At 40.6% G+C, this 27,744-nt stretch overlaps 1 protein-coding gene across 2 annotated transcripts in view; it reads left to right on the top strand.

Moving 5' to 3' along the window:
* Positions 1-1,391: 1,391 nt before the first annotated feature.
* Positions 1,392-27,744, top strand: part of RBM27 (RNA binding motif protein 27) — a 92,183-nt gene continuing 65,830 nt past the window's right edge. For both annotated transcript variants that reach the window (XM_033180763.1, XM_033180764.1), the window contains exons 1-3: positions 1,392-1,661; positions 17,870-17,988; positions 22,225-22,349. In XM_033180763.1, the coding sequence (XP_033036654.1) occupies positions 1,603-1,661; positions 17,870-17,988; positions 22,225-22,349 (303 nt within the window). In that variant the 5' untranslated portion in view covers positions 1,392-1,602. The remainder of the gene's footprint in view (positions 1,662-17,869; positions 17,989-22,224; positions 22,350-27,744) is intronic.

The raw sequence follows: 27,744 nt of genomic DNA, 5'->3' as shown, positions 1-27,744 counted from the left end.
ACCATGTTGGTCAGGTTGGTCTCGAACTCCTGACTTCAGGTGATCCACCCGCCTTGGCCTCCCAAAATGCTGGGATTACAGGCGTGAGGTGCCGCGCCCGGCCCGGCCTACATTTTTAAATGGTGAAAAAAATAGTATGTGAAAATTATATAAATTTAAAATTTTATATAATTTTTATAATACATCCACAATCATTCCATTTAACATACTGTCCATGGTTAATTTTATGCCAAAACATTGTATGTTGGGTAGTTGCCATAGATACCGCAAGGCTCACAAAAACAAAAATATTTAGTGTCTGATCCTTTGCAGAAGTGTGCCTCTACCTGTTCTGTATATATATGATATGTCTGTTTATTTGAGGTTGATCCATTTCTTTTATATGAGGTGTGTGCTCATTAGGTATTTTTCAAAATGTTATTACAATGCATAACCCCATAAAACTGTTCATCTTCTTAAGAGGAGAAGCTCCGTTTTGCTCACCACTGGACTCCCAGTGCCTTACTCAGTGCTGGCAATTGCAGAGACTCAGTATATGTTACTGGGTAAACATTTTAACATCAGTGCTAAATCAGTGATTTCAAAACTCCGGAAGGAATTTCTCACCTACTAGAAAGTAAGTTGACTATATCGGTAGTTTCTAATTCTTCTTTAAAATTTTTTTTTAATCTTTCTTTGCTGATTAAAATTCTCCCTACCCGTTCCCCAACCACTGAATTTTAGATATGCAATGAAAAGATAATTAAAACCGAACTACTGGAGTCGTTTTTCTTTCTAAATAAAGCAACATTTATTAATAATACTAGCAAAATTGAAATGGCCTCAGCCTTTTACATCCGTGCGCCACGTTTTAAAAATGACGATTACTGGATTCCAAGGCCTGGTTGTCAGAAACATTCTGCGTAATTAAAGCAGAGCAGCAAAAAATACAAACGTGAGTGCCGATCAACATGAGTGTGTAAAGAAAAAAAGTAAAATTTTGCATTCTGTGCAATGTGTCGAACGTGAACGTATTGCACGTTGTGTTGCAGATTTACTACAGCTGAGTCATTTAGGGACACGAGTGTGTGTTTCCAGGAAAAACGAGAGGAAGGAACGAGGCTGAGGGGCTCGCCGGGTTCCCCCAGGCACTCCCAGCAGCAGACACCGGTATTCCGCGGCGGGTGGTGGCGTGGTCAAAAAAAGGCGCCGCTGCCCCTTTAAGAGGCAAAGCACCTTTTCCAAGATACCATCTTGCACCAGGAGTTCACGTAAGCTCTCTACCTACCTTGCTATATCTCTCCTCCCTGACTGGGTACGGCCTGCCGGCGGGGCGAGCGAGCCTTTTCATTGGTTTTGCCCTCAGGGCCCTCTCTCTCTTATTGGTTCTCAGGCCTGCCACTCGGCACTGTCTCCCGCCCACCTCAACCTTCGGGCTAGGTTGAGTGAGGGCTCTTGGGTTAGTTCCTGTTAGGCCCCGGCCGGGGGAGTAGGTTGAAGTCTCCTAAGATGCCCGGTGGGCTGGGGCACCGGGAGCTGTGAAGGGAACGTGAGGAGGCGGCGTAGTGGAGACCCACGGCAGGCCTGAAGAAGAGCGGCGGCCGAGCCCGCCTTCCCTGCACCATGCTCATAGAGGATGTAGATGCCCTCAAGTCCTGGCTGGCCAAGTTACTGGAGCCGATGTGAGTGAGCCGGGCTGGGCCGGGGCCGGGGCCGGGGCCGGCGCCGGCGAACGTGGGCGTTGGGGGCCCGCGGGGGCGTGGGGGAGGGGAGGCGGCGTGGGTGGCGGCGCTGAGGGGCCGCGGCCAGGAGGTCCCGGCGACGCCTTCCCTGTAGTACTATCACCATTGTGGTGGGGCTGAGGGTGGAAGAGGAGCGCTGGGGACGGAGAGGCGCCGTGGATGTGCGACTGTGGGGGGGGGCAGGCAAGGACAGCGAGGGCTTTTCAAACGCAAATATCGGGGTGTTGGAAGGGGTAGCAGGGGCAGTAAGGGAATTTAAAACATTGCTGTTTGAGAACTGAGAGGGGGTAGCAGGGCTCTTGAGGAATTTTTGAAATGTGAATATTGGGATGTCGAAGGGAATAGCAGAATATCATGAAGGGTTTGATAAACATTATTATTCCGGGACTGAAAGGTCTACAAGCAAAATATCGAGGGCATTTTCGAAATATGAGGGCAGAAGCGGATAGCAGAGACATTGAAACTATATAGCGTTATTGGTGAGTTCTAAGGGATCAAGAATATTGAAGGATTTGAAAGATACTATGGAGTAGATGGAAAGGATTTGTGGGATTTGAAGGGTTTTAGAAATTATTGGGGAGGTGATAAGTGTGGTAGCAAGGATATTAAGGGATTTTAAAGTATTATTGAGGACTCGATAGTGCTAGGGGAACTGATGACTTAGATACATGAAGATTGAAAAAAATAGGTTTTTGTAAGTTTAGTTGAGGGTTGAAAGGGCTACACTGGTATGCAGCATTTATTGGTGGAGGAGTGTACCTAACAGCATATAGAGATTTTTAGATACAGGTGTTGGAGGAATAAAAGGAGCGGTAGAAAGAATAAGAGATTTGTAAATATTCTTGTGCGATTGGGAGGATAGTTTTGTAAATGTTTTTGTAAGATTGAGAGGACACCTGAAAATAATTGGGGTGTAGGATGAGGGACTCAAAAGAATGAGACCGGTCTTTTAAAAATATTTTGGGTAGTGTTATAGAAATGTTCTTGGGAGGCTTGAAAGAGGTAATAGAGATATCAACATTTTGTTTGTTTTATAACCTTTTTTTTCGAAACAATGCCTCACTCTGTCTCCTAGGCTGGAGTGCAGTGGCTCGATCTCGGCTCACTGCAACCTCCACCTCCCGGGTTCAAGCGATTCTTCTGCCTCAGCCTCCCGGGTAGCTGGGACTACAGGCGTGCGCCAGCTAATTTTGTGTGTGTGTGTGTGTGTGTGTGTGTGTTTTTTTTTTTTGAGACGGAGTCTTGCTCTGTCACCCAGGCTGGAGTGCAGTGACCGGATCTCAGCTCACTGCAAGCTCCGCCTCCCGGGTTCACGCCATTCTTCTACCTCAGCCTCCCGAGTAACTGGGACTACAGGCGCCCGCCACCTTGCCCGGCTAGTTTTTTTGTATTTTTTAGTAGAGACGGGGTTTCACCGTGTTAGCCAGGATGGTCTCGATCTCCTGACCTCATGATCCGCCCTTCTCGGCCTCCCAAAGTGCTGGGATTACAGGCTTGAGCCACCGCGCCCGGCCCGTAATTTTTTGTGTTTTTAGTAGAGACAGGGTTTCGTCATGTTGGCCAGGGTGGTCTCGAACTCCTGACCTCAGGTGATCCGCTCGCCTTGGCCTTCCAAAGTGCTGGGATTACAGGCGTGAGCCACTGGACCTGGCCATGTTTGATAACCATTTTAAAGGCTAGAGTTGTGGAGTGTTTATTTGGGGGAATGGGTTATGGCTGGTTACTGGAAAGGAAAGGATAATGTTCTGCCTCCTCCTTGCCTCTGCTTATTCTCTTATTGAAGTTTAGGGCTTTCTACTTGAAAGAAAGGGATAGAAGAAGAGATGTGCAGGCTTCGATTCATTAGGTCAGACTGCATTAGTGGAAAATTGAGTGTTTTTCAGAGGTGAAGATAGGGAGTAGTTTGGGAGGTGTGTGATAAGGGGCTTTTGGGGGACAGTGTCAAGCTACTTCCCTGTTGATCTTTCAGTGAAAATGACTTCTGAACACACTCGAAGGTTTTTTAGAAGAATATAGGTCTCTTGAATAGGGTTTTTTTCACCCCTACAATAAAGTTTTGGGCACAAAGATGGAAATGGTTTGTGGTGAAGGTGGGAAATAAAATGGATGTAGTGAAATTGACCACATATGGGAAAAGGTTGAAAAAAGAAAAATATCTTTATGTTTAAAGTGTTCTTCATGTGGCCGGGCATGGTGGCTCACGCCTGTAATCCCAATACTTTGGGAAGCCCGGGTGGGCGGATCATGAGGTCAGGAGTTCGAGACTAGCCTGGCCAATATGGTGAAACCCTGTCTCTACAGAAAATATAAAAATTAGCTGGGCGTGGTGGGGCGTGTCTGTAGTCCCAGCTACTGGGGAGGCTGAGGCAGAAGAATCACTTGAATCCCAGGAGGCGTAGGTTTCAGTGATCTGAGATGGTGCCACTGCACTCCAGCCTGGGCAACAGAGCCAGACTCTGTCTCAAAATAATAAAAATAAGAAAAGTGTTATTCATGTTAAGATTAGAAAAGAAAAAATACATCTCTTTATTTTGTATTCCTGCTGCTCTGATGCCTTTAAAAAAAAAAACCCTACTTTCCATACAAGTTTAATTTTGTTAGTAGATATCCTTTTAAGAAGTATTAAACATACATTTTGGCCGGGCGCGGTGGCTCAAGCCTGTAATCCCAGCACTTTGGGAGGCCGAGACGGGCGGATCACGAGGTCAGGAGATCAAGACCATCCTGGCTAACACGGTGAAATCCCGTCTCTACTAAAAAATACAAAAAAACTAGCCGGGCAAGGTGGCGGGCGCCTGTAGTCCCAGTTACTCGGGAGGCTGAGGCAGGAGAATGGCATAAACCCGGGAGGCGGAGCTTGCAGTGAGCTGAGAACCGGCCACTGCACTCCAGCCTGGGCGACAGAGCGAAACTCCGTCTCAAAAAAAAAAAAACAAAAAAAACATACATTTTATGTCTTGGATAGAAGGTAACAACTTTTAGCCTTGTAGTTACTTGCTTTTTCTTTTCTTTTTTTTCTTTTTTTAAAGTTTCCTAAGATGTTTTACTCTGAGTAATGCTTTTTGTTTTTTTTTTTTTCCCCCTTAATGTTGAAAGTTAGTCTGGGTGGGAGCTTCATCTTGCTTAGGCTTTTTTTTTTTTTTTTTTTTAAGCTACTTAGACTCATAAGTATGATCATTCTGTAATTTTCATGAGTAAAAATTATCTTTCAAAATGATTACTTGAGTTTAGTTTCTCCTTTTGAGTTATATATTCAACTTAAAGTTCACATGCTTATTTTCTTTATAAAAAAATTTTGTTACTCATTTAGGGTAAAAAAAAGGCTAAAATATTTATTTATTTATTTGTTTGTTTGTTTATTTGAGATGGCATTTCGCTTTTGTTGCCCAGGCTGGAGTTCGGTGGTGCAATCTCAGGTCACTGCAACCTCTATCTCCTGGGTTCAAGCGATTCTCTTACCCCAGCCTCACTAGTAGCTGGGATTACAGGCACTTGCCACCACGCCTGGGTAATTTTTTGTATTTTTAGTAGAGATGGGGGTTTCGCCGTGTTGGCCAGGTTGGTCTCCAGTTCTTGACCTCGGGTGATCCACCCACCTCAGCCTCCCAGAATGCTGGGATTACAGGCATGAGCTGCTGCACCTGGCCTAAAATACTTACTTTTAACTCGCCTAAGTAACGGTTTTGAATGGAGATATTAATAATAATAAAGTAAATGCAGATACCATGTATATTTTTATCCTTAGTATGTCATCATGGGAGATTTTTTGTTTGTTTAGATATCCTAAAATGTAATAAATGATATGCTAAAGTGGGTCGTGTTTGTAAATTTACTTTTTTGCATATTCCAGATTCAAGAAAATTTTCATGGCAGATTGGCATGTTGCTACAACATAACATTTCAGAGCAGTTGCTAGGCTTTGAGATAGTATAGTTGCACTGGCTAGGTTGGAATCAAACTATGGCTGTGCACATGATTTTTTTTTTTCCTTTTGCTTTTGTTTTTGAGATGGAGTCTCACACTGTCGCCCAGGCTGGAGTGCGGTGGCGCTCACTGCAACCTCTGCCTGCCGGATTCAAGTGATTCTCCTGCTTCAGCCTCCTGAGTAGCTGAGATTACAGGTGCCTGCCACCATGCCTGGCTAATTTTTTGTGTTTTTTAGTAGAGAGGGGGTTTCACTATGTTGGCCAGGCTGGTCTTGAACTCCTGACCTTGTGATCCGTCTGCCTCGGCCTCCCAAAGCGCTGGGATTACAGGCATGAGCCACTGCGCCTGGCCTGTGTGCACATGATTTTCTATCACATTTTCTTATTTAACTTAGTTTATAGTAAATTAAATTTATAAAAGCTTCCAATTCCCGGGGGATTTTTAAAATGTTACATCTTGTCCCTAGTGAAACATATACATATAACAGGAGGTATTTCTTTTTTTTTTTTTCTTTTTTTTTCAAGACAGAGTCTCGGTCGCCGAGGCTGGAGTGCAGTGGCACGATCTTGGCTCACTGCAGCCTCCGTCTCCGGGGTTCAAGCAATTCTCCTGCCTCAACCTCCCAAGTATCTGTGATTACAGGCATGTACCACCTTGCCTGGCTAATTTTTGTATTTTTGGTAGAGATGGGGTTTCGCCGTGTTGGTCAGGCTGGTCTTGAACTCCTGACCTCAGGTGACCTGGCTCCCAAAGTGCTGGGATTACAGGCGTGAGCCGCCACACCCGGCCTAACAGGAGGTATTTCTAAACCAATCTAGTTTACAGTTGATTATTCCCTATGGTCAAGTTAGTAATGTCATGGGCTAGTAGAGCTTATAACTGTCATCTTCCATTCCCTTTGTAGGTGGCAAACACATCTGTTACTTTTATTAGAGGAAGGACAGGAGGGAGACAGGAAGAAACAACACCTTAACTGGCTGGAATAAACTAGTACCACCATTTTTGTTAGCAATGCAGTAAAAGGGAGGGAAACCAATATCTCAGTCAAGAAGTTTGTCTCTTTCCCTACAGCTGTATGAGTAGACTAGACTCAGTTCTTGTTTGGGGCCTTCATCTTTCCTCACTTTCAAAATATCCTAGATATCCTAGTCATAGAGACTGTGTAGGGATTATGCACAATTTAGAGATGTCATGGTTTCTTTCTGTCAGAAATAACTGCTCATCGTAAGTATGTGAACCCCTTTAAAGTACGATTCTACTAAATTCAGGAGATAAGTTTAAATAAATTTCTGCAAACTTAAAGATCAGGCAAGCATTTTTCAGTAACCTGCATTTCTATCAAAACATGTTGTATTTAATGGGGAATGTTTTATTTATATTATATAAAATATAAATATGTGTTATTCACTGCTGCTTGTTTGGCTTAGTGTAAAACTTTCTCTTGGTGTATGTTTTAAAAAGCATGGTGGAATTTGTAAACTCTGGACAATTTGCATCTGTCTATCTTGCTTTAATAGACGTTGTATGAATCAGGGCATTTAATTTCTAGTTTCATATCTATTTCTGATTCACTCTGTGACAGGAGAAATTGTCCACCTTTTTCTGTTAAACAGAGTTAAATTTTATTTGCCTTTTACCTACTTCACCAAGTCTGTTATGAGTATTAAAAATGTAGACTTTAAGTGTTTTGTGTACCTTTGAATCATTCTTTTTTTTTTTTGAGACGGAGTCTGGCTCTGTTGCCCAGGCTGGAGTGCAATGGCACCATCTCGGCTCACCGCAACCTCCGCCTCCTGGGTTCTAGCGATTCTCCTGCCTCAGCCTCCTTAGTAGCTGGGACTACAGGCGCCCGCCACCTCGCCCGGCTAGTTTTTTAATTTTTTTTTTAGTAGAGACGGGGTTTCACCGTGTTAGTCAGGATGGTCTCGATCTCCTGACCTTGTGATCCGCCCATCTCGGCCTCCCAAAGTGCTGGGACTACAGGCTTGAGCCACCGCGCCCGGCCCTTTTGAATCATTCTATAAATATAAACAACATTTTATGGTTTTTGGAATATGAAAATACATGAAACTATCTGCAAATGTATTTTGCTTATTACTGTTAAACACCACTGCCACTTAAAAAATAATAATCAGTCTATTACAAGGCAGATCTGTAGTCTCATTGCAGGTCCTATAGGTAGGAACAGGAACTGCTAGTCAAAGTCATAGACTTCATGTGCGGTTTTTGTGAGTTCTGGCCATGTCAGTGTCTTTTAAAGTGCACTAGGAGACTGAATATGTTGTCAGCTTGGAGTGTGATAGAAAAGGCAGCAATAAGGTATAGAGTAAGTTTATTTCATTGGTTAATATTTATGGGTTCAGTGATCATGATGCCTATACTTCGGTTGAACTCTAGAGTTTACATGTTGCTATATGTTGCAGTCCTTATCAAATTGAACTCTGGATAGTAATCTCTGCAGTTGCCCAAATGGGAGGAAAAATAATCATCTAGCAATTGTTAGACCTAACCACCTGGTAAATAAACTATCAGGGTTAAATAAGTATTTTGAGGTATATTCTTAAGTTTGGGAAGAATTGGTAATTTTCTAAGTGTACTTAGTGGCTTCAGAGAGTTAGCGTGCCTCTAAAGTGCTGTGGGACTTAAGGATACCATTCACGATTTCATAGAAAAGAACTTTGGCCAGAAGACTTCTTGGCAAGTTTTAGTCCACTAACTTAAGAACGTATTTATTCTTATGTCCTTTGGTCTGCCTTTTAAAGATGTCTGACTTCATCCTTCCTGGCCCAATAACTATAGGCTAGAAGCCAGAAGTTGCTTTTATAGCAACTATGTTTCTTGCCACTGTCTTCTCTTATCCTCTCACAATGTTGCTACTTACTTCCTTATTAATATCTTTTTATACAATTTGTTATTTTGTACTGTAATTATTTGTTTGCATGTCTGCCTCTTGGCCATGGGAGTGCAGGGCAAGGTCTGTTTTGTTCAGAGTAATTCCATTACCAAGCAATGTGCTTGGCACTTAGTAAACATTCAGTATATGTTTAAATGAATGAACATTCTCATGTATATATAGGTAATTGACAATTAGAAAAGAAAGAATTTTTTAGTAGTCTAATTTTGTGCATATGTTTAGCTGGTGGTTACTATACTAGGAACTATCGTCCAAATACCCAAATGGTATTTGCAACTGATGAATGTATGTATATATTTTCCTCCCAAATAAACCTAGGGTTATTTCTTCCACATCATGTTCATTCATGAAAGCCTCTAGTTACTTAAAAGGAAGATGAAAGTACTATGGTCTGAATGTTGTTGTCCCCCCAAAATTCATGCTGGACATCTCAAAAAAAAAAAAAAAAAAATGTAAGGAGCCTGCTTGTTACCATGAGAGGACATAGAAGGTACCATCTATGAGGAATGGGCCCTCACTAGACTCCAAGTTTGCTGATGCTTTAATCTTGAACTTCCCAGCCTGCAGAATTGTGAGCAATACATTTCTGTATATAAATTACCTAGTTGGCTGGGCACTGTGGGCTCATGCCTGTCATCCCAGCACTTTGGGAGGCTGAGGTGGGTAGATCACTTGAGTCCAGGAATTCGAGACCAGCCTGGACAACGGGGCAAAACTCTGCCTTTACAAAAAAGTAAAAAAAATAGCCTTAGTCGGGCATGGTGGTGCATGCCTGTAGTCCCACCTGCTTGGGAGGCTGAGGTGGGAGGATCACTTGAGCCTGGACGTTGAGGCTGCAGTGAGCCATGATCATGCCACTGTACTCCATCCTGGGTAACAGAACGAGACCCTGTCTCAAAAATAAATAAATACTAAATTGCCTAGTCTAAGGTATTTTGTTATAGTAGCCCAAACAGATTAAGACAGAAAGTTTTCATTTGAAAGTACCAATACATGTATATCTTTAATAGGTATTAACAAATGTGAAAGTCAACTCCATTTTTACTTACTTTGTCCAGTATGGTCGTGTCTTTTTTTTTTTTTCTTCTTTTTTTTGAAACGGAGTCTCGCTCTGTCTCCCAGGCTGGAGTGCAGTGGCTGGATCTCAGCTCACTGCAAGCTCCGCCTCCCGAGTTTACGCCATTCTCCTGCCTCAGCCTCCGAGTAGCTGGGACTACAGGCGCCCGCCACCTCGCCTGGCTAGTTTTTTTTTTTTTTTGTATTTTTTAGTAGAGACGGGGTTTCACCATGTTAGCCAGGATGGTCTCGATCTCCTGACCTCGTGATCCGCCCGTCTCGGCCTCCCAAAGTGCTGGGATTACAGGCTTGAGCCACCGCACCCGGCCTTTTTTTTTCTTTTGAGAGGAGTTTCCCTCTTGTTGCCCAGACTGGAGTGCAATGGCACGATCTCGGCTCACTGCAACCTCCGCCTCCTGGGTTCGAGCGATTCTCCTGCCTCAGCCTCCTGAGTAGCTGGGATTACAGGCATGCGCCACCATGCCTGGCTAATTTTGTATTTTTAGTAGAGACGGGGTTTCTCCATGTTGGTCAGGCTGGTCGCGAACTCCTGACCTCAGGTGATCCGCCCCTGGGATTACAGGTTTGAGCCCCTGGGCCTGGCCCAGTATGGTCTTACCAAAGGAATAATCTGAACACAGATCTCAGAGTCAGACTTTTTTTAAAAATTTACTTTCATTCTTTTAAAATAAAAATAAAAGTATTATTGCATTATGACAATATAGAAAATAGAGAAAACAAAATTATTAGTATTTATTTTCAGTTTCTCTTCTGTGTATAAATTTTTATATAGCTACAGTCAAACTCATTGTAAAATTCTGATTTCTTTGACATTACATTAGAAGCATTTTTCACATGTATATGTTGCTTTTATAACCGTCACTTTGGTTTTTTTGTTTTTTGTTGTTCCCCCCATCCCTGAGGTGGAGTCTTGCTCTGTCGCCCAGGCTGGAGTACAGTGGTGCGATCTCGACTCACTGCAACCTCTGCCTCCCGGTTTCAAGCAATTCTCCTGCCTCAGCCTCCCAAGTAACTGGGATTACAGGCACGTGCTGCCACGCCTGGCTAAGTTTTGCATTTTTAGTAGAGACGGGCTTTCACAGTGTTGGCCAGGCTGGTCTCGAACTCTTGACCTCATGATCTGCCTGCCTTGGCCTCCCAAAGTACTGGGATTACAGGCGTGAGCCACCCCGCCCGGCCCTTGTTTTTTTTATCAAGACAGGGTTTTGCTCTGTCACCCAGGCTGGAGTACAGTGATGTGGTCATAGCTCACTGTAGCGTCAACCTTCTAGGATCCAGTGGCATGGTCATAGCTAACTGTAGCCTCAGCCTTCCAGGATCGTATAGTCCTCCCACTTCAGCCTCCTGAGTAGCGGGGACTATAGGCGCAGGCCGCCACACCAGCCTAATTTTTTAATTTTATTTTTTTAGAGATGGGGGTCTCACTATGTTGCCCAGACTGGTCTTGAACTCCTGAGCTGAAGCGATCCTCCCACCTCAGCCTCCTGAAGTGCTGGGATTACAGGCATGAGCCACTGTGCCTGGCCATAACCATAATTTTTTTTAAAAAAATTTGTTTATTATATTGTATTATATTATATTACATATATATTTTTTGAGATGGAGTCTTGCTTTGTTGCTCAGTCTGGAGTGCAGTGGCATGATCTCAGTTCACTGCAACCTCTGTCTCCTGGATGGATTCAAGCGATACTCCTGCCTCAGCCTCCTGAGTAGCTGGGATTACAAGCGCCTACCACCATTCCCAGCTAATAACCATCACTTTGGATGTCTAATATTTCACAAACATCCAACAATAAGAGAATGGTTACATTGGCACCATTTTTTTTTTTGTTAAAAAGTAATACTGTTTTTATATAATAAATACATTTTATGTGTGTGTAGATTTAGGTGCCAGTTGTATTTTCTATATTTGCCTTTATTTCCTTAGTCTGGTTTCTCATAAGTGTAACTACTGGTCAGAGAATATGGAATTTTTTTTTTTTTTTTTTTTTGAGATGGAGTTTCGCTTTTGTTGCCAAGGCTGGAATGCAATGGCGCGATCTCAGCTCACTGCAACCACTGCCTCCCGGGTTCAAACGATTCTTCTGCCTCAACCTCCCGAGTAGCTGGGATTAGAGACATGCACCACCACGCCCAGCTAATCTTGTATTTTTAGTAGAGATGGGGTTTCTCCATGTTGGTCAGGCTAGTCTCGAACTCCCGACCTCAGGTGATCCACCTGCCTCAGCCTCCCAAAGTGTTGGGATTACAGGCATGAGCCACCACGCCCCACCGAGAATATGGATATTTTTAATGACTGTTGATACACATTGAGATCAGGAGATACATTTTTTTTTACCTGTGGCTGAGACGCACATGTATTAGCTGTTTCACCTCTGAAAGAAAGAGCACATTAAGGTGGAGCTTAAAATTAGATCCATATTCAGAAACATGTAAATTTTTCTGAAAGTGGAAAAGGTCTAAGTAGTCTTGGCTTTTTTCCTAAACCAAGTAAATGATAATGATTTTTCAGTAGTGGTTTTTGGCTTGAGGCCAAAGGTATAGGACCTTACTCTTTGATTTTATGATTGTATGTCTGAAATTTTCTGTGAAGCTTATGTACTGGCTCAGCAGTTGTGTAATACACATGCAATAGAGATTTCATTAAAAGGGGAAAAAGACAAATTTGAGATTTTTACAGATGAGGCATTTTTAGGGCAATGTTTCTATTAGCTTACTCTGATAAAAATTTGTTGACTTTTTAAAATAACTTAAAAGATAATTGAAGTGTGTTCATAAAACGTTATTGTGCAAGGTGTGAATTTTAAGGAGTCCTATTTGTAAGTAACATTAACCTTTAGAAAATTTCTTTTGTTGATTCTTTAAAAGGTAACCATTGGTTGATACTTAAGATATGTTAATTTTTCTTGCAGATATACATTAGAAAAAGACATGCTTGTGAAACAAATTTTACTTGTGTGGAATTGCAGCTGATTTTTAGTTCCACAGATGTGCTGTCTGCCTGATCTTAAATGGATCACTTAATTTATCTTTACAGATTTACAAATCTATAGTAGAATGGTAATTTAAAACTGGTATTATTGTCTTTTCTAATCTCCATGTTATGATAGAAGTCCCTTTTTGTCTAGAGACATGTTTATTTAGCATAGTCATGGATCCCAAAATTTACAATCTCTTTCATCCCCAAATATGTTTGTTTTTATAGTCAAGCAGTAGTGGATTCCCATAAGCTTTAGTTCCAAATAAAGTAGCTAAAAGATTTTAAGTACCCTTCCTGGTTATGAGAAGAAGGAAGTGATGAATTTTCAGGAGAGGGAGGTGATACCGCACTTGTATTATATTTTCAAGAGTCTTAGTTGTACTCAGATTTTTGTGACATACTTCTGGAAGTCTTGTTGAGTAGTTAGCATTGATAACTGTAGCTACACTATCATGGCTGTGTTTTAGAGATTATATAGTGAGGAGTCAGTGGGTGAAAGAATAAGAATAATTATGAAGGTCTAGAAAATTAAAGCACAAAACTCCCCAATGTATTTAAGTTTCACTATTCAGTTAGTATGACTTATTATTTTAGACTTGTAATTTTCTTAAGACTGTACTTTATGGATACATGTTAGGAGCTGTTAAATTTAAATGGTCCTATTCCTTTGGCTGTAAACATGCTGTTGTATTTGGTTCAGATTTCTGTCAGTTATTGACAATCATTTGTTCCCTCACATTAAACAAATGTTTAGAATCTGTGATCATTCTCTTCTCCTGGAGTCTAACCTTTTCTACTCTATTTTACTTTTCTGTATATTCATCTTGATTTTTAAAACTATCATATCAAAATGTGTTTCATCAGAAGCAGCCTAACTTGGCATATGTTTTTTAGAGTCTGAATACTAAATATATGTAAAAGATATCTGGGTTTATTTTCTTTTCTTCTTCTTTTTTCTTTTCTTTCTTTCTTTCTTTTTTTTTTTTTTTGAGACTTGAGTTGCGCTCTATCCCTCAGGCTGGAGTGCAGTGGCATGATCTCGGCTCACTGCAGCCTCCACCTCCCAGGCTCAAGCAGTTCTCCTGCCTCGGCCTCCCTAGTAGCTGGGATTACAGGTGCATGCCACCACACCTGGCTAATTTCTGTATTTTTAGTAGACACAGGGCTTCACCATGTTGGCCAGGCTGATCGCGAACTCCTGACCTCAGGTGATCCTCCTGCCTCAGCCTCCCAAACTGCTGGGATTACAGGCATGAGCCACTGCACCCAGCCGATATCTGGGTTTCTTAAACCCATTTCAGTTATCCAATATCTGAATGTTTTGCCCATTCCTCACATGTAGAAACCTTATTATCCATACCCAGCACTAAATCTATCAGATCATTAGACTCCTTGAAGGTTCCTATAACACCAGAGAAAATAACATTGCCATTTTGTGCCATTCTTACTTATTTTTCTAAGTCTTTCTCTTCTGTGTTAGACTACCCTTATCCAAGAACTAAACTTTCTACATAAAGGTGGAAATGTAATTTTTTCCCCTTCTCTCCTCCATATGAGTGTTGACTAGAACTACACTGATCAAAATTTTCTTACTGTTCTCAGGGGTGAAATTAAGTTGGAGTACACATCTGTTTTTTAAGGTGTTTATAGAATAATCAGGATAAGCGTGGCATGTGTATTTTTTTTTTTTTTTTGAGACAGTCTCACTCTGTCACCCAGGTTGGAGTGCAACGGCGTGATCTCTGCTCACTGCAACCTCTGCCTCCCAGGTTCAAGCGATTCTCCTGCCTCAGTCTCCCGAGTAGCTGGGATTACGGGCGCATACCACCACGCCTGGCTAATTTTTGTATTTTTAGTAGAGATGGGGTTTCACCATTTTGCTAAGGCTGGTCTTGAACTCCTGACCTCTTGATCCTCCTGTCTCGGCCTTCCAAAGTGCTGGGACTGCAGGGGTGAGCCACTGCGCTCAGCTGGCATGTGTAATTTTTATTTATTTTTTGAGACAGTCTTGCTCTGTTGCCCATGCTGGAGTGCAGTGGCATGATCTTGGCTCACTGCACACTCTGCCTCTTGTGCTCACGTGATTCTCCCACCATGGCCTCCTGGGTAGCTGGGACCACAGGCGCATGTCACCATACCTGGTTAAATTTTGGTAGAAATGGGTTTCGCCATAGTCTGAAACTCCTGGACTCAAGTGATCCCCACACTTTGGCCTCCCGAAGTGTGGAATTACGGGCGTGAGCCACCACACTCGACCATAATATTTTTTGAAGATAGAAAGGCTATATGTTCACTATTTTTGTTTTTAATTTAAAATTTTATTAATAAAAATTGTATGCATTTAAGATGTGATGTTTTGATACATATACAAATGCTGAAATGTGCATATATATCAAAAGCTAATTAACATAATCGTCTCATATAGCTATCTTTTTTTGTGTGGCGAGAACACCTAAGATCTGCTCTCTTAGGCCAGTCACAGTGGCTCATGCCTGTAATCCCAGCGCTTTGGCAGGCCGAGGCAGACGGATCACGAGATCAGGAGATCGAGATCATCCTGGTTAACACGGTGAAGCCCCAGCTCTACTAAAAAATACAAAAAACTATCTGGGCGTGGTGGTGGGCACCTGTAGTCCCAGCTACTCAGGAGGCTGAGGCAGGAGAATGGCGTGAACCCGGGAGGCAGAGGTTGCAATAAGCTGAGATCGCGCCACTGCACTCCAGCCTGGGCCACAGGCAAGACTCTGTCTCAAAAAATGATCTATTCTCTTAGCAAATTCAAGTTTACACACACACTCTTTCTCTCTCTATATATATACACACACACGCACACACATATATATATATAAAAATTTTAGAATTTAGCATTTGGACTTACTAAGGTTATCTGTTCATAATTCTCCAAAATGTAACTTATTTTTTACTTAAGAAAAATCTTTACTTTCTTTAATTTTTCATTTTTTGAGACAGGGTCTCACTGTGTATCCCAGGCTGGAGGGCAGTGGTGTGATCATGGCTCATTATAGCCTGTACCTCCCAGGCTCAGGCAATCCTCCTGCCTCAGCTTCCTGAGTAGCTGGGACTACAGGCATGTGCCACCATGCCTGGCTAATTTTTATATTATTTGTAGAGACCAGGTCTCGCTATATTGCCCAAGCTGTTCTTGAACTCCTGGACTTAAGCAGTCTGCCTTGGCCTCCCAAAGTGTTGGGATTACAGGTATGAGCCACCATGCCCAGCCTTGACTGACTGTCTATCTGTCTGTCTATTTATTTATGTATTTAGAGATGGAGTCTCGCTCTGTAGCCCAGGCTGGAATGCAGTGGCATGATCTCAGCTCACTGCAACCTCTGCCTCCTGGGTTCAAGTGATTCTTCTGCCTCAGCCTCCTGAGTAGCTGGGATTACAGGTGCCCACCACCTTGCCTGGCTAATTTTTGTGTTTTAGTAGAGACAGGGTTTCACCATGTTGGCCAGGCTGGTCTTGAACTCCTGACCTCAGGTGATCCACCTGCCTCAGCCTCCCAAACTGCTAGGATTACAGACATGAGCCACTGCGCCCGGCCAGGCACATGAATGTTTAAAGAACCAGCCTTTCCCATGACAGTGTTAATAGTGACAACAAAAAAACCTGTGTTACTGAATTACAAACTTTAAGTATAAAAACTAGAAGGAAGTAAAGGTACTGGTGCTTGATTTTTATTTTGTTTACTAGTCTCACAAAATTATTGGAAATGTGATTGATATTCTTGAGCTGAAGCCTCTTTTTTTTTGGAGACAAGGTCTCACTCGGTTGCCTAGGCTGGAGTACAGTGGCATGATCATGGCTTGCTGCAACCTCCAACTCCTGGGTTCAAGGTGTCCTCTTGTCTCAGCCTCCCAAGTGAGCTGAAACCTTTTAACTTTCTGGCTGGCAGTGAAGGCCCAAGAATTACAGAGCAAGATTAGTTAGATTTGAATAGTGTTTTTTAGGTTATGTAATCACTTTGCTTGCATAATGGTTTTACTTACTGTTATTCTGAATTTTTTGTTTGTTTTTTGTTTCTCTGAGACAGGGTCTCACTCTGTCACCCAGGCTGGAGTGGAGTGGTATGATACCGGCTGACTGCAATCTCTGCCTCCCAGCCTCAAGCATCCTCCCACCTCAGCCTCCGGAGTAGCTGGAATTACAGGCGTGCACCACCACAACTGGCTAATTTTTGTATTTTCTGTAGCAACAGGGTTTTGCCATGTTGCCCAGGCTGGTCTTGGACTCCTGGGCTCAAGTGATTCTCCTGCCTCAGCCTCTCAGAATGTTGGGATTACAGGCCTGAGCGATTGCACCCAGCCTGAATGTTTTCATTTTACCTTCATAACCATACTGTGAAGGATATGTGTTAATTATGTATTCATCAGGAAGTCTAGAATATTTTATATTTGTGTGTGTATATATATGTTTACAACAAGAAAACTTCTAGTTTCATGTGATGTACATAAAACCTCGATTCAGACAGATTACTATCCATCAGGAGTTGTCAACCCAAAGATTATGAGCTATCCTGGAGTAGGAGATGATTTTGAGTGTCAATGTTGGATTACTTACTAGAAAAAATGTGAAGTAGATAAAGGTTATCTCTGCTGTCCTTTCACCACTTCTCTTTTCCTTTCTGTTTCTAACTCCTAGATCTTTTCTTTCTTTCTTATAGCTGCTAAAGCATTTGCCAGTAATATTTAAATGCCATTCTTTTCATGTTCTTATTTTTTAAAAACATCTTTAAAATACTCATTGAGATTAGCCAAAGGGCTGATAGCCGCTTTTAGATACTGGTGCCTATGGTGTCAGGAGAGGTGTCTTGAGGAGAGGAGAAAATTTTTCCATCACTTCCCTTCCTTTTGCTTATCAATCACCTGGAACAGATAGTTCCTGAAGGTGTTACTGACAGTGCTTCTATAGCTGGGAGCCAAACAGCAACTTAGGGATCAGTTGCCCTATTATCATTGAGAGAACAAATAAATGTAGAGCTCACCCAAGATCCTTGGTATAATTAGAACCTCAAAAATGGAAGACATACTAGTCATTTTGTAGAAATAAATGCAAAAGGAAAATCTCGCAGTATGTGTATGTTTGTTATAAAAGTTGCCTGTGTTTGTGGTCAGTTTTTAGAATAGTTTTGATCTCTCATTTTCCAAAATAAGGGTTACTTCATTAATGACACAACTGTTTGAAAAAAAAGTGTTTTTTAAAATTTTTGTTTTCTCTTTGTCTAACTAGATGTGATGCTGATCCTTCAGCCTTAGCCAACTATGTTGTAGCACTGGTCAAGAAGGACAAACCTGAGAAAGAATTAAAAGCCTTTTGTGCTGATCAACTTGATGTCTTTTTACAAAAAGGTAATTATTATGGGCCTTCAATCAAGTATTGAAGTAAAGATTTTAAATTTAAAACTTCCTGAAAAGTCTTAGAGATATAAGCTTGATAGGAAAGAAAGTAGTTAGAGTCCTTTGAATACTTGAATATACCCATTCATACTTAATTATTTATCATGTTTTGTTAGAACTGGTTTTTTTACCTTTTCTTCTTTGCTGCTTTCCTCTATTAAGGCAATGGCAGCTCTAATGCTTTTTAGATGATTAGGTCTTTTGCAGCTTTTGACGGAGCCTACTTGATGATTGAGGGATAACAGTTTAAGGATAATGAAGCTGCTTATTCTTGCTTTTCATTATGATGATGAGCTCATCAGTTTTATCCCCCCCTTGGATGGGGCTTCTTAATATCCAAGAAGAGATGTGCATGATCCTCTTCTCTTTGTGCCTTTAACTTTTCATCTTACCAAATCCGTTTCCATGGTCTACAGATCTTCCTCAAGGTTTCCCCTGTTGCCTCTCTGACCTTATCTCCTATCATTCCCCCTCACTTGTTCCACTCTAGCCACATTTACCACCTATTTTTTGAATTATGGCAAACATGTTCCCAACACAGGCCCTTTGAACTCGTTTTACCCTTGCCTGAAACATGGATTCTTCCCTCGCTTCTTTCTGGTCTCTTCAAATGTCATCTTCTCAAAGCAGTTTCCCCTGAGTGCTCTACATACAGTGTAGTATAGTATACTCCATGCCTTCATCCACTCTCCTCCTTCCAACCCTGTTTTGTTTTATTACTTTTTTATTTATTTATTTTTATATCTCTGTATTTTTATTTTTGTAGTATTGGGGTCTCACTTTGTTGCCCAGTTTGATTCTTGAACTTCTTGCCTCAAGCAACTGCCCCACCTTGGCATCCTAAAGTGCTGGGATTACAAGGCATGAGCCCCTGTGCCTGACTCCTGTTTTGTTGTTTTCATGGCACTTGTCACCACCTGTCATAGGTTTATTTCCCTGTTTATCTGTCTCTCTACCCTTTGTTTGCCTTTCATTTGGTTGAGAGTGGAGACTTGGAACCTACAGTACTTGGTACATGGAAGATGTTCAGTAAATATTGTTGAATGGGCCAGGCGTGGTGGCTCACGCCTGTAATCCCAAGCACTTTGGGAGGCCCAGGCGGGCAGATCATGAGATCAAGAGATTGAGACCATCCTGGCCAACATGGTGAAACCGTGTCTCTATTAAAAATACAAAAATTCGTGGGGCGTGGTGGTGCACGCCTGTAGTCCCAGCTACTCGGGAGGCTGAGGCAGGAGAATTGCTTGAACCCGGGAGGCGGAGGTTGCAGTGAGCCGAGATCGCGCCACTGCACTCCAGCTTGGGTGACTGAGACTCCGTCTCAAAAAAAAAAAAAAAAAATGTATATGTGTGTGTGTGTGTATATATATATGTTTATCAGTTGATTTAGCTATTGGTGATGAGAAGATATCGTTTAAAATAAGTATTTACTGTGAAAGAGAAAAGTAAGTATGGCTTCTCAATCTAAAACATAGGATTCATATTTTTTCATGCATTTTACAGCTCTTTTTGTAGAAACAAAACAATACTGACAGAATTTCTTCCCAGTATAACAACTATTTAATTTCCTCCCCAGTACAGATGTTTTTTCTAAATGTGTTAATTTACATTACTTAATTTACATTAAAGATGAGTCTTGTGAAATGTAGAGCCATGATAAAAGAGAAAGCAAAACATAGTAAAGATATTTGGGGTAAAAGGCCAAATTAATGTTTAGACGTCTAAGAATTCTTTGTTATAAAAAGTTAGAAAGGATTAGCCGGGCGCGGTGGCTTATGCCTGTAATCCCAGCACTTTGGGAGGCTGAGGTGGGCAGATCATGAGGTCAGGAGATCGAGACCATCCTGGCTAACACGGTGAAACCCCATCTTTACTAAAAAAAAATACAGAAAAATTAGCCAGGAGTGGTGGCGGTCGCCTGTAGTCCCAGCTACTTGGGAGGCCTGGGTGACAGAGCAAGACTCCATCTCAAAAAAATAGTTAGAAAGGATTTTAGTAATTTAAAAAAATTACATAAGTAATATGTATGAGAAGGAACTATACACTACATTTTTAAAAGGATAAGAAAATAAGTAACCATAAATTTGCCACCAGAGATAAATTTATATCACTGTTATCACCTTGTATATGTCTTTCTACACTAGCACTGTCCAATAGAACTTTGTGCATATGGTCTACATCTGTACTTTCCATTTCAATAGCCATTAGCCACATGTGGCTATTGAGCACTTGATATCTGGTTAATAGGCCAGAGAAATTGATTTTATTTTTTTTTTTGAGACAGAGTTTCGCGCTTGTTGCCCAGACTGGAGTGCAATGCTGCAATCTCAACTCACTGAAACCTCTACCTCCTGTGCTCAAGCAATTCTCCTGCCTCAGCCTCTTGAGTAGCTGGAATTACAGGCACGCGCCACCACACCTGGCTAATTTTTGTATTTTTAGTAGACAGGGTTTCACCATGTTGGCCACGCTGGTCTCAAACTCCTGGCCTCAAGTGATCCACCCGCCTTGGCCTCCCAAAATGTTGGGATTCCAGGCATGAGCCACTGCATCTGGCCAGAAATTGATTTTTAAATTTAATTTTAATTAAACTCAAATTTAGAGAGCTACATGTGACTAGTGGCTACTATATTGGACAGTGCAACTGTAGAATTATGTCTATGTTTATATTGCATCTTAAAATAGTATTAAGTGAACATACTCTTTTATAATGATATATAATGTTTTAAAAACTTAATAGTGTACCTTGAATATTGTTTTTATTTTTTATTTTTAATTTTTCCCAAACTAAACCAGAGAATATTGTTTACTAGTAGATGTTTGTCTTTGCTTTTTACAAATTGAGCTATGTGTCTTTCAGATTACAAAAGATAATAACATGTTATAAATTGTTTTAAAAAATAATTGTAAGTGAAAGTATTCTTATTATAGAGGCTTTGATGGGTCTGATTATCTTTAGTTTATATGTAATAGTTAATGAGAGCCAACAGTTTTATAATCATGGAAAAATGCTTACTACACAAATTAGTAGTATAAAGAAATTTATAAGAAGATACTTTTCTGTAGAAAAGATAACATTTTAGAAATAGGTTTTATGTAAAGGATGTAATAATTGAAATGTAAGCAGAGTTTGTGTTGTGCTTTTAATATGCTCTTTAGCTGTTCCTTAGGGTAGGACCAATCAAAGTTAATTAGATTTGGTTTTAATAAGGCATAGGCCAGACGTGGTGGCTCATGCCTGTAATCCCAGCACTTTGGGAGGCCGAGGCAGGCAGATCACCTGAGGTCAGGAGTTGGAGACCAGCTTGGCCAACATGGTGAAACCCCGTCTTCACTAAAAATACAAAAATTAGCCGGGCGTGGTGGCAATGCCTGTAATCCTACCTACTCAGGAGACTGAGGCAGGAGAATCACTTGAACTCAGGAGGATTGAAGCTGAGATTGCACCACTGCACTCCAGCCTGAGCAACAGAACAAGACTCTGTCTCAAAAAAAGGCAGTATAAATATTTGACATTAATACTTTTAGTAAATTCATGTGGTTCTCCCATTCAGTTGTCTGAGAAAGTTTCAAACGGAGCACCCTTTAAGTAAAACACAAAAAGTTAGTTTTGTATCATTTTCATATCAATAAATATTTAACTGATTTAAAAAAATTTTCAGTTAAGTTTTTTGAGTTGGCAGTGCCTTTAATCCAACAATAAGAGGTATACCGTAAAAATCTCTTACTGTTTTACATCCACCGCGTTCCCACCTACAGTACACAATTTTGTCAGTTTTTATTTTATTTCAGTTTCTTTATGCAGATAGATAGAAACACATATAAGTATATACTCTTATATCTTCGAGATCAGGTATTACTAGTATTCTTTCTTTTTATAACTGCTGTGTACTCTATTGTATAGATATCCCATAGTTTATTTAACTAGTCTCTTATTCATGGAAATTTGAGTTGTTTCTGACCTTTTGCTATTACATACTCCAACACATAATCTTATATATTATTTTGCAAGTAGGTCAGAAGGATTTTAAAACCTGTAAGTGGGATTCTCTTCCATAAGGAAGGACTCATTTTTAGTCCTACCAGCAGTGTACAAGATGTCCTGTTTTCCTAAGCTTTGCTGACTATGTGTTGTCAAATTTTTGTTTTTTGTTTGCACAACATGTAAATGTTATTTCTTCTCCTTAGAAACTTCAGGTTTTGTGGACAAACTATTCGAAAGTCTCTATACTAAGAACTACCTTCCACCTTTGGAACCAGTTAAGCCTGAGCCAAAACCACTAGTCCAAGAAAAAGAAGACATTAAAGAAGAGGTAATGCAAAGTTTTTCTCCTGCTCTTGGGGGACTCTTAGATTCTGTCACCAGTATCCTTAGTTGGAAATTGAGCCTTTTAAAAGTAATTGTGTATTGATTCAAGTTTCCGAATTTTAGGCATGGTACAGATTTTTCATCAGGATTTCATAGTTGCTTGGACTGAAGAGTTGGAAAAGTTTCAGACAGCTTGTTTAGAGATCCAAGAAATATTTTAGCAATATTGAAGAAGTCAGAGAAATCTTACCTAGTGACTTTTAGAAAAAGAAAACTTGGTTAAATATAGAGAGATTGACTGAAAGTGAACTGTTAACAAATCCTCAAGAGAAATCATTAGGTAACACTTTCATGTGTATGGAGAAACCAGTTACACTTTTTGATTATATAGAGTTTTAAAAAATAGTTAATTTAATTGTGAACGTCACTGTCAATATTGGAAAGAGGACTTTAGAAATGTTTTTATAATATTGAAGTATGAAAACATGATTATAGATAGTAACCTAATTGAGCCAAGAAGGAAATTTTACAGAGTTCTTTGTACTTCCTTTTATATACAGACAATATAGCATAGAAAAACGTGGATTCTGTAATCAGGTTGCGTGAGTTATAATAACAGCTCTACAAGTTAACTTCTGTGTCTCACTCTCATACCAGTAAAATGAGGATCAGAGTAGTACCTATGGAGGATTAGGTGAGATTATGTGTGTGTATATACATGGTTTCTAGTCCAGTGCCTGGCACATAAATGTTGGTTATCATGCAGAAATATTTCCTAATATTTATTTTTATTACATTTATTCTGAAGGTAAAATGAATTTTTAATTTAGAAATAATTTTAAACTTAAATAAAAATTACAAGAGGCCGAGTATGGTGGCTAATGCCTGTAATCCCAGTACTTTGGGAGGCCTAGGTGGGCGAATCACCTGAGGTCAGAAGTTTGAGATCAGCCTGGCCAACATGGGAAGCGCTGCCTCTACTAAAAATACAAAGTATTAGTTGGGCGTGGTGGCAGGCGTCTGTAATCCCAGTTACTTGGGAGGCTGAGGCAAGAGAATCACTTGAACTGGGGCAGCAGAGGTTGCAGTGAGCCGAGATCGTGCTGTTGCACTCCAGCCTGGGCAACAAGAGCAAAACTCTGCCTCAGAAAAAAAAAAAAAAATTACAAGTATAGTATCCAAAACACCCATATGACATCTATCTAGATAAACTTTTTTTTTTTTTTGGTAGAGATGGAGTCTCCTTATGTTGCCCAGGTTGGTCTCGAACTCCCACCTCTGCCTCCCAAAGCTCTGGGTTTATAGGTGTTCTAGATATACTTACTGAAACTTTGCCCCATCTGCTCTCTTTAAATATCCATATGATTTTTTTCTTAGTCATTTGAGTAGTAAGTCACATACTTCATGTTTTTTCACCCCTAAGTAGAGTACTTCAGTGTGTATTTCCTACGAATAAATAATATTCTCTTAGGTAACTATGATACTATGATCAAGTTCAGTAAATTTAACATCCGTATAGTACTTTAATGTATTATCTGTATTCAGTTTTATCAATTTACCAGGCAATGTCCTTTTTTATTTCCTTTTAAAAAAGTTTTTTGTTGTTGTTAAAGAGATAGAGTTTGGCTATGTTGCCCAGGCTCGTCTTGAACTCCTGAGCTTAAGCGATCCTCCTGCCTTGGCCTCCCAAAGTTCTGGGAGTACAGGCATGAGCCACTGCACCCGGTCCCAAGTATTTCTTTCTTATAGCATGTTCTTTTCCTCTCCATTTTCAGGATTGATTCTAAGGATTAGGTATCGTTTAGTTATTTCCAATTCATTTTTAAATGCTAGGCTGATTGACCTGATCCAACATTAAAAGAAAAAAATGTGGCTATATTTAATTAAGATCAACTGAGAATGCTGTCTGTTTTTTTTTTTTTATATCATGCCCTGTAATTATCTCATCAAGTTCTCTCAAAATTGGAGAGGCTTGTTTAGTGTGTCTTCAAGTACTGGAAATAGGAAGAAACCATTCTGGTTCGTTTTTTTGTTTGTTTTTTGTTTGTTTGTTTTTGTTTTTTTGAGATAGTCGCGCTCCATCGCCCAAGGTTGGAGTGCAGTGGTGCCATCTCAGCTCACTGCAGCTTCTACCTCCTGGGTTCAAGCGATTCCCCTGCCTCAGCCTCCCGAGTAGCTGGGATTACAGGCATGTGCCACCATGCTTGGCTAATTTTTGTATTTTTAGTAGAGACAGAGTTTCACCATATTGACCAGGCTGGTCTCTAACTCTTGACCTCGTGATCCACCTGCCTCGGCCTCCCAAAGTGCTGGGATTACAAGGGTGAGCCACCGTGCCTGGCTACCTTTCTGTATTTTTTTTTTTAGACAGAATCTCATTCTGTCGCCCAGGGTGGAGTGCGGTGGCGTGATCTCGGTCCATTGCAACCTCTACCTTCCAGGTTCAGGCAATTATTCTGCTTCAGCCTCCTGGGTAGCTGGGATGATAGGCCCTGCCACCACTCCTGCCTAATGTGTGTGTGTGTGTGTGTGTGTGGTGTGTGTGTGTGTATGGTTTGTTTTTTTTGGATGGGGTTTTAACCAAGTTGGCCAGGCTGGTCTTAAACTCCTGACCTCAAGTGACCTGCTTGCCTCAGTGTCTCAAAGTGCTGGGATTATAGGCATGAGCCACTCCGCCCGGGCTGGAAGAAATCTTTCTTGAGAACTTTCACAGAAATTTTTCTTTGGTACATTATAGTATATAATTTTTGGTCTATGGTATAGATTATGTTTTTTATAAGTTAAAATTTTTTGTGACGTGTTTTTTACAGTCATTGAATTTCAGTGGTATACATGGATCTGTTTGAGAGGCAGCTGATTTGAATATAAGAGAAAATTTGCATTATCTTGAGTTTATTGATTTATTTTTTTGAGATGGAGTTTCATTCTTGTTGACCAGGCTGGAGTGCAATGGTGCAGTCTCGGCTCACTGCCACCTCCACCTCCTGGATTCATGCGATTCTCTTGCCTCAGCCTCCCAAGTAGCTGGGATTACAGGTGTCTACCACCACTCCTGGCTAATTTTTTTGTATTTTTAGTAGAGACGGAGTTTCACCATGTTGGCCAGGCTGGTCTCGAACACCTGACCTCAGGTGATTCACCTGCCTTGGCCTCCCAAAGTGCTGGGATTACAGTTGTGAGCCACTGCACCCAGCCTATCTTGAGTTTTGAAAGAACAGTTAAAGAACAAAAGAAAACCATTATACTGTCTTATTTGTGTCTTTGTAGATACAATTTTGAGAATTGTGAAAAATGGATAATACCAGTTTCTGTGTAGAGCTACCCCAAATGACAACTTTCTGGCATTTCTCATTTTCTGAATTTTATACATAACTTAATTGTAATTACTGAAATAAATTATAGTTCATTTAATAGTGCATAAACATAATTGTTTATAGTATTTCTGTTAGATAATAGAGTAGGAAAGGAGTCTGAGGTGGCACACATCTTTGGCTAATTGTCTTTTTCTGGTCTGTGCTTAGTTGCTCTGAACAGGGTATAGAGAAGTAAATCTAGGGATTACCCATTTTAACTTTCTTCCTTGGTCTTCGGCTATATTGGGTTCCATTAGTGGTTTTCTAGTTAGACTATTGATCACCAGGGTAAGAGAATTTGGATCATTGGCACCAACTCATCCTGCTTCTGGAAAAACAACATGGTAGACATCTGCCATGATTAATGAAGCACACTGCCTTCATTCCTCTTTTCTTTATCTCATCTTTTTCCTTAAATTTTATTTTGTGAAGAAATTAAATCATTTGTCCTGTAGAGTTTTTACTGTCTGGATTTTGCTGTTTGCATCCCAGTGGAATAATATATCCTCTGTATTTCCTGTGAATTAGGATAGAGAGTGATTTTTAAATGTAGTCTAGTGACTGTGTAGTGATTTTGCTGCCATATGGTTGCCATATTGTGGCTGCCATTTTATGTTGCCTGAATTTTATTAAATTATCTCCTAAGTCCATTCACTCACTTCCCGATTTGTGTATTTGTCAGTGAGATTCTCCATAGATGGGTATTTGTTTCACTTTTGCAAATTACTTTATTTCACCTTTCTCTAGTAAAGACTGTGTATTTGGTTTGAGATAAACTTGTTCAAGGACAATAATAAAAATCACTGGTTTTCTGGGAGGCAGAGGTTGCAGTGAGCCGAGATGGCGCCATTGCACTCCAGCCTGGGCAACAGACTGAGACTTGGTCTCAAAAAAAAAAAAAAAAAAGAATAAAATAAAAAAATAAAATTACTATTTTCTTTGTATTTCTGGTCAATTTTGACTGTTAGGCTTTGAGAGAAAGCCTTAATATTTCCATTAGTTCCTATGCAATTTTTCCATAGTTTACATGAATTACTTAGTTTTATAGCATTCATTAATTTAACCATTTTTTCCTAAAACATTTCCTATGAAAAAAATCTGAAGAGCTACTAAAATTAATTATATATATGTATATATTTCATAATGAGGAAAACATAACCATTTTACTATATGGTACTTGGAGATTTGCTGTTTTATTTTAATTTGAAGAATGAATTGTTTATACTTCTCCTACACTACCTTTCCCTACTTTAAATTAACCTTAAAAAATTAACGTACTGCTTGTTGAAGTAATCTGAGCATCTTTTTTATTTCTGCTGTTGCCTGACTCTTTTGGGTATGATTTGATGTTATTTTTTCAGTGTATTTACTTGTGCCCTCTCTTGTGCCAGAAATATTATCAGGTAGATGGACATATTTCATAATTTATAGAGGAACTATCCTTTTTTTTTTTTTTTTTCTTTTTTTTCTGAGACAGATTCTCGCTCTGTTGCCCAGGCTGGAGTGCAGTGGCGCAATCTCGGCTCACTGCGACCTCCACCTCCTGGGTTCAAATGATTCTCCTGCCTCAGCCCCCCGAGTAGCTGGGACTGCAGGTGCATGCCACCACGCCTGGCTAATTTTTGTATTTTTAGTAGAGATGGGGTTTCACCATGTTGGCTGTGCTCGTCTAGAACTCCTGACCTCAAGTGATCCGCCCGCCTCAGCCACCCAAAGTGCTGGGATTATAGGTGTGAATCACTGCGCCCAGCCAAGAGGGACCATTCTTATTTCTTTTGTTTGTTTGTTTTTGAGAAGGGTCTCACTCTCTTGCCCAGCCTGTGGTGCAGTGGTGTGATCATGGCTTAATGCAGCCTCCGACTTCTGGGTTCAAGCAGTCCTTCCATATCGGCCTTCTGAATAGCTGGAACTACAGGTGCATGCCACCATGCCCAGCTAACGTATTTTATTTATTATTTTTAGTAGAGATGGAGTCTCGCTGTGTTTTTCAGGCTGGTCTCAATCTCCTGGCCTCAAGTAGTCTTCCCACCTGGACCTCCTAAAGTG

The sequence above is a fragment of the Trachypithecus francoisi genome, unplaced genomic scaffold, assembly GCF_009764315.1.
Source record: "Trachypithecus francoisi isolate TF-2019V2 unplaced genomic scaffold, Tfra_2.0 Lachesis_group2, whole genome shotgun sequence".
Classification (NCBI taxonomy): domain Eukaryota; kingdom Metazoa; phylum Chordata; class Mammalia; order Primates; family Cercopithecidae; genus Trachypithecus; species Trachypithecus francoisi.
This window is presented reverse-complemented; position numbering and strand designations above follow the sequence as displayed.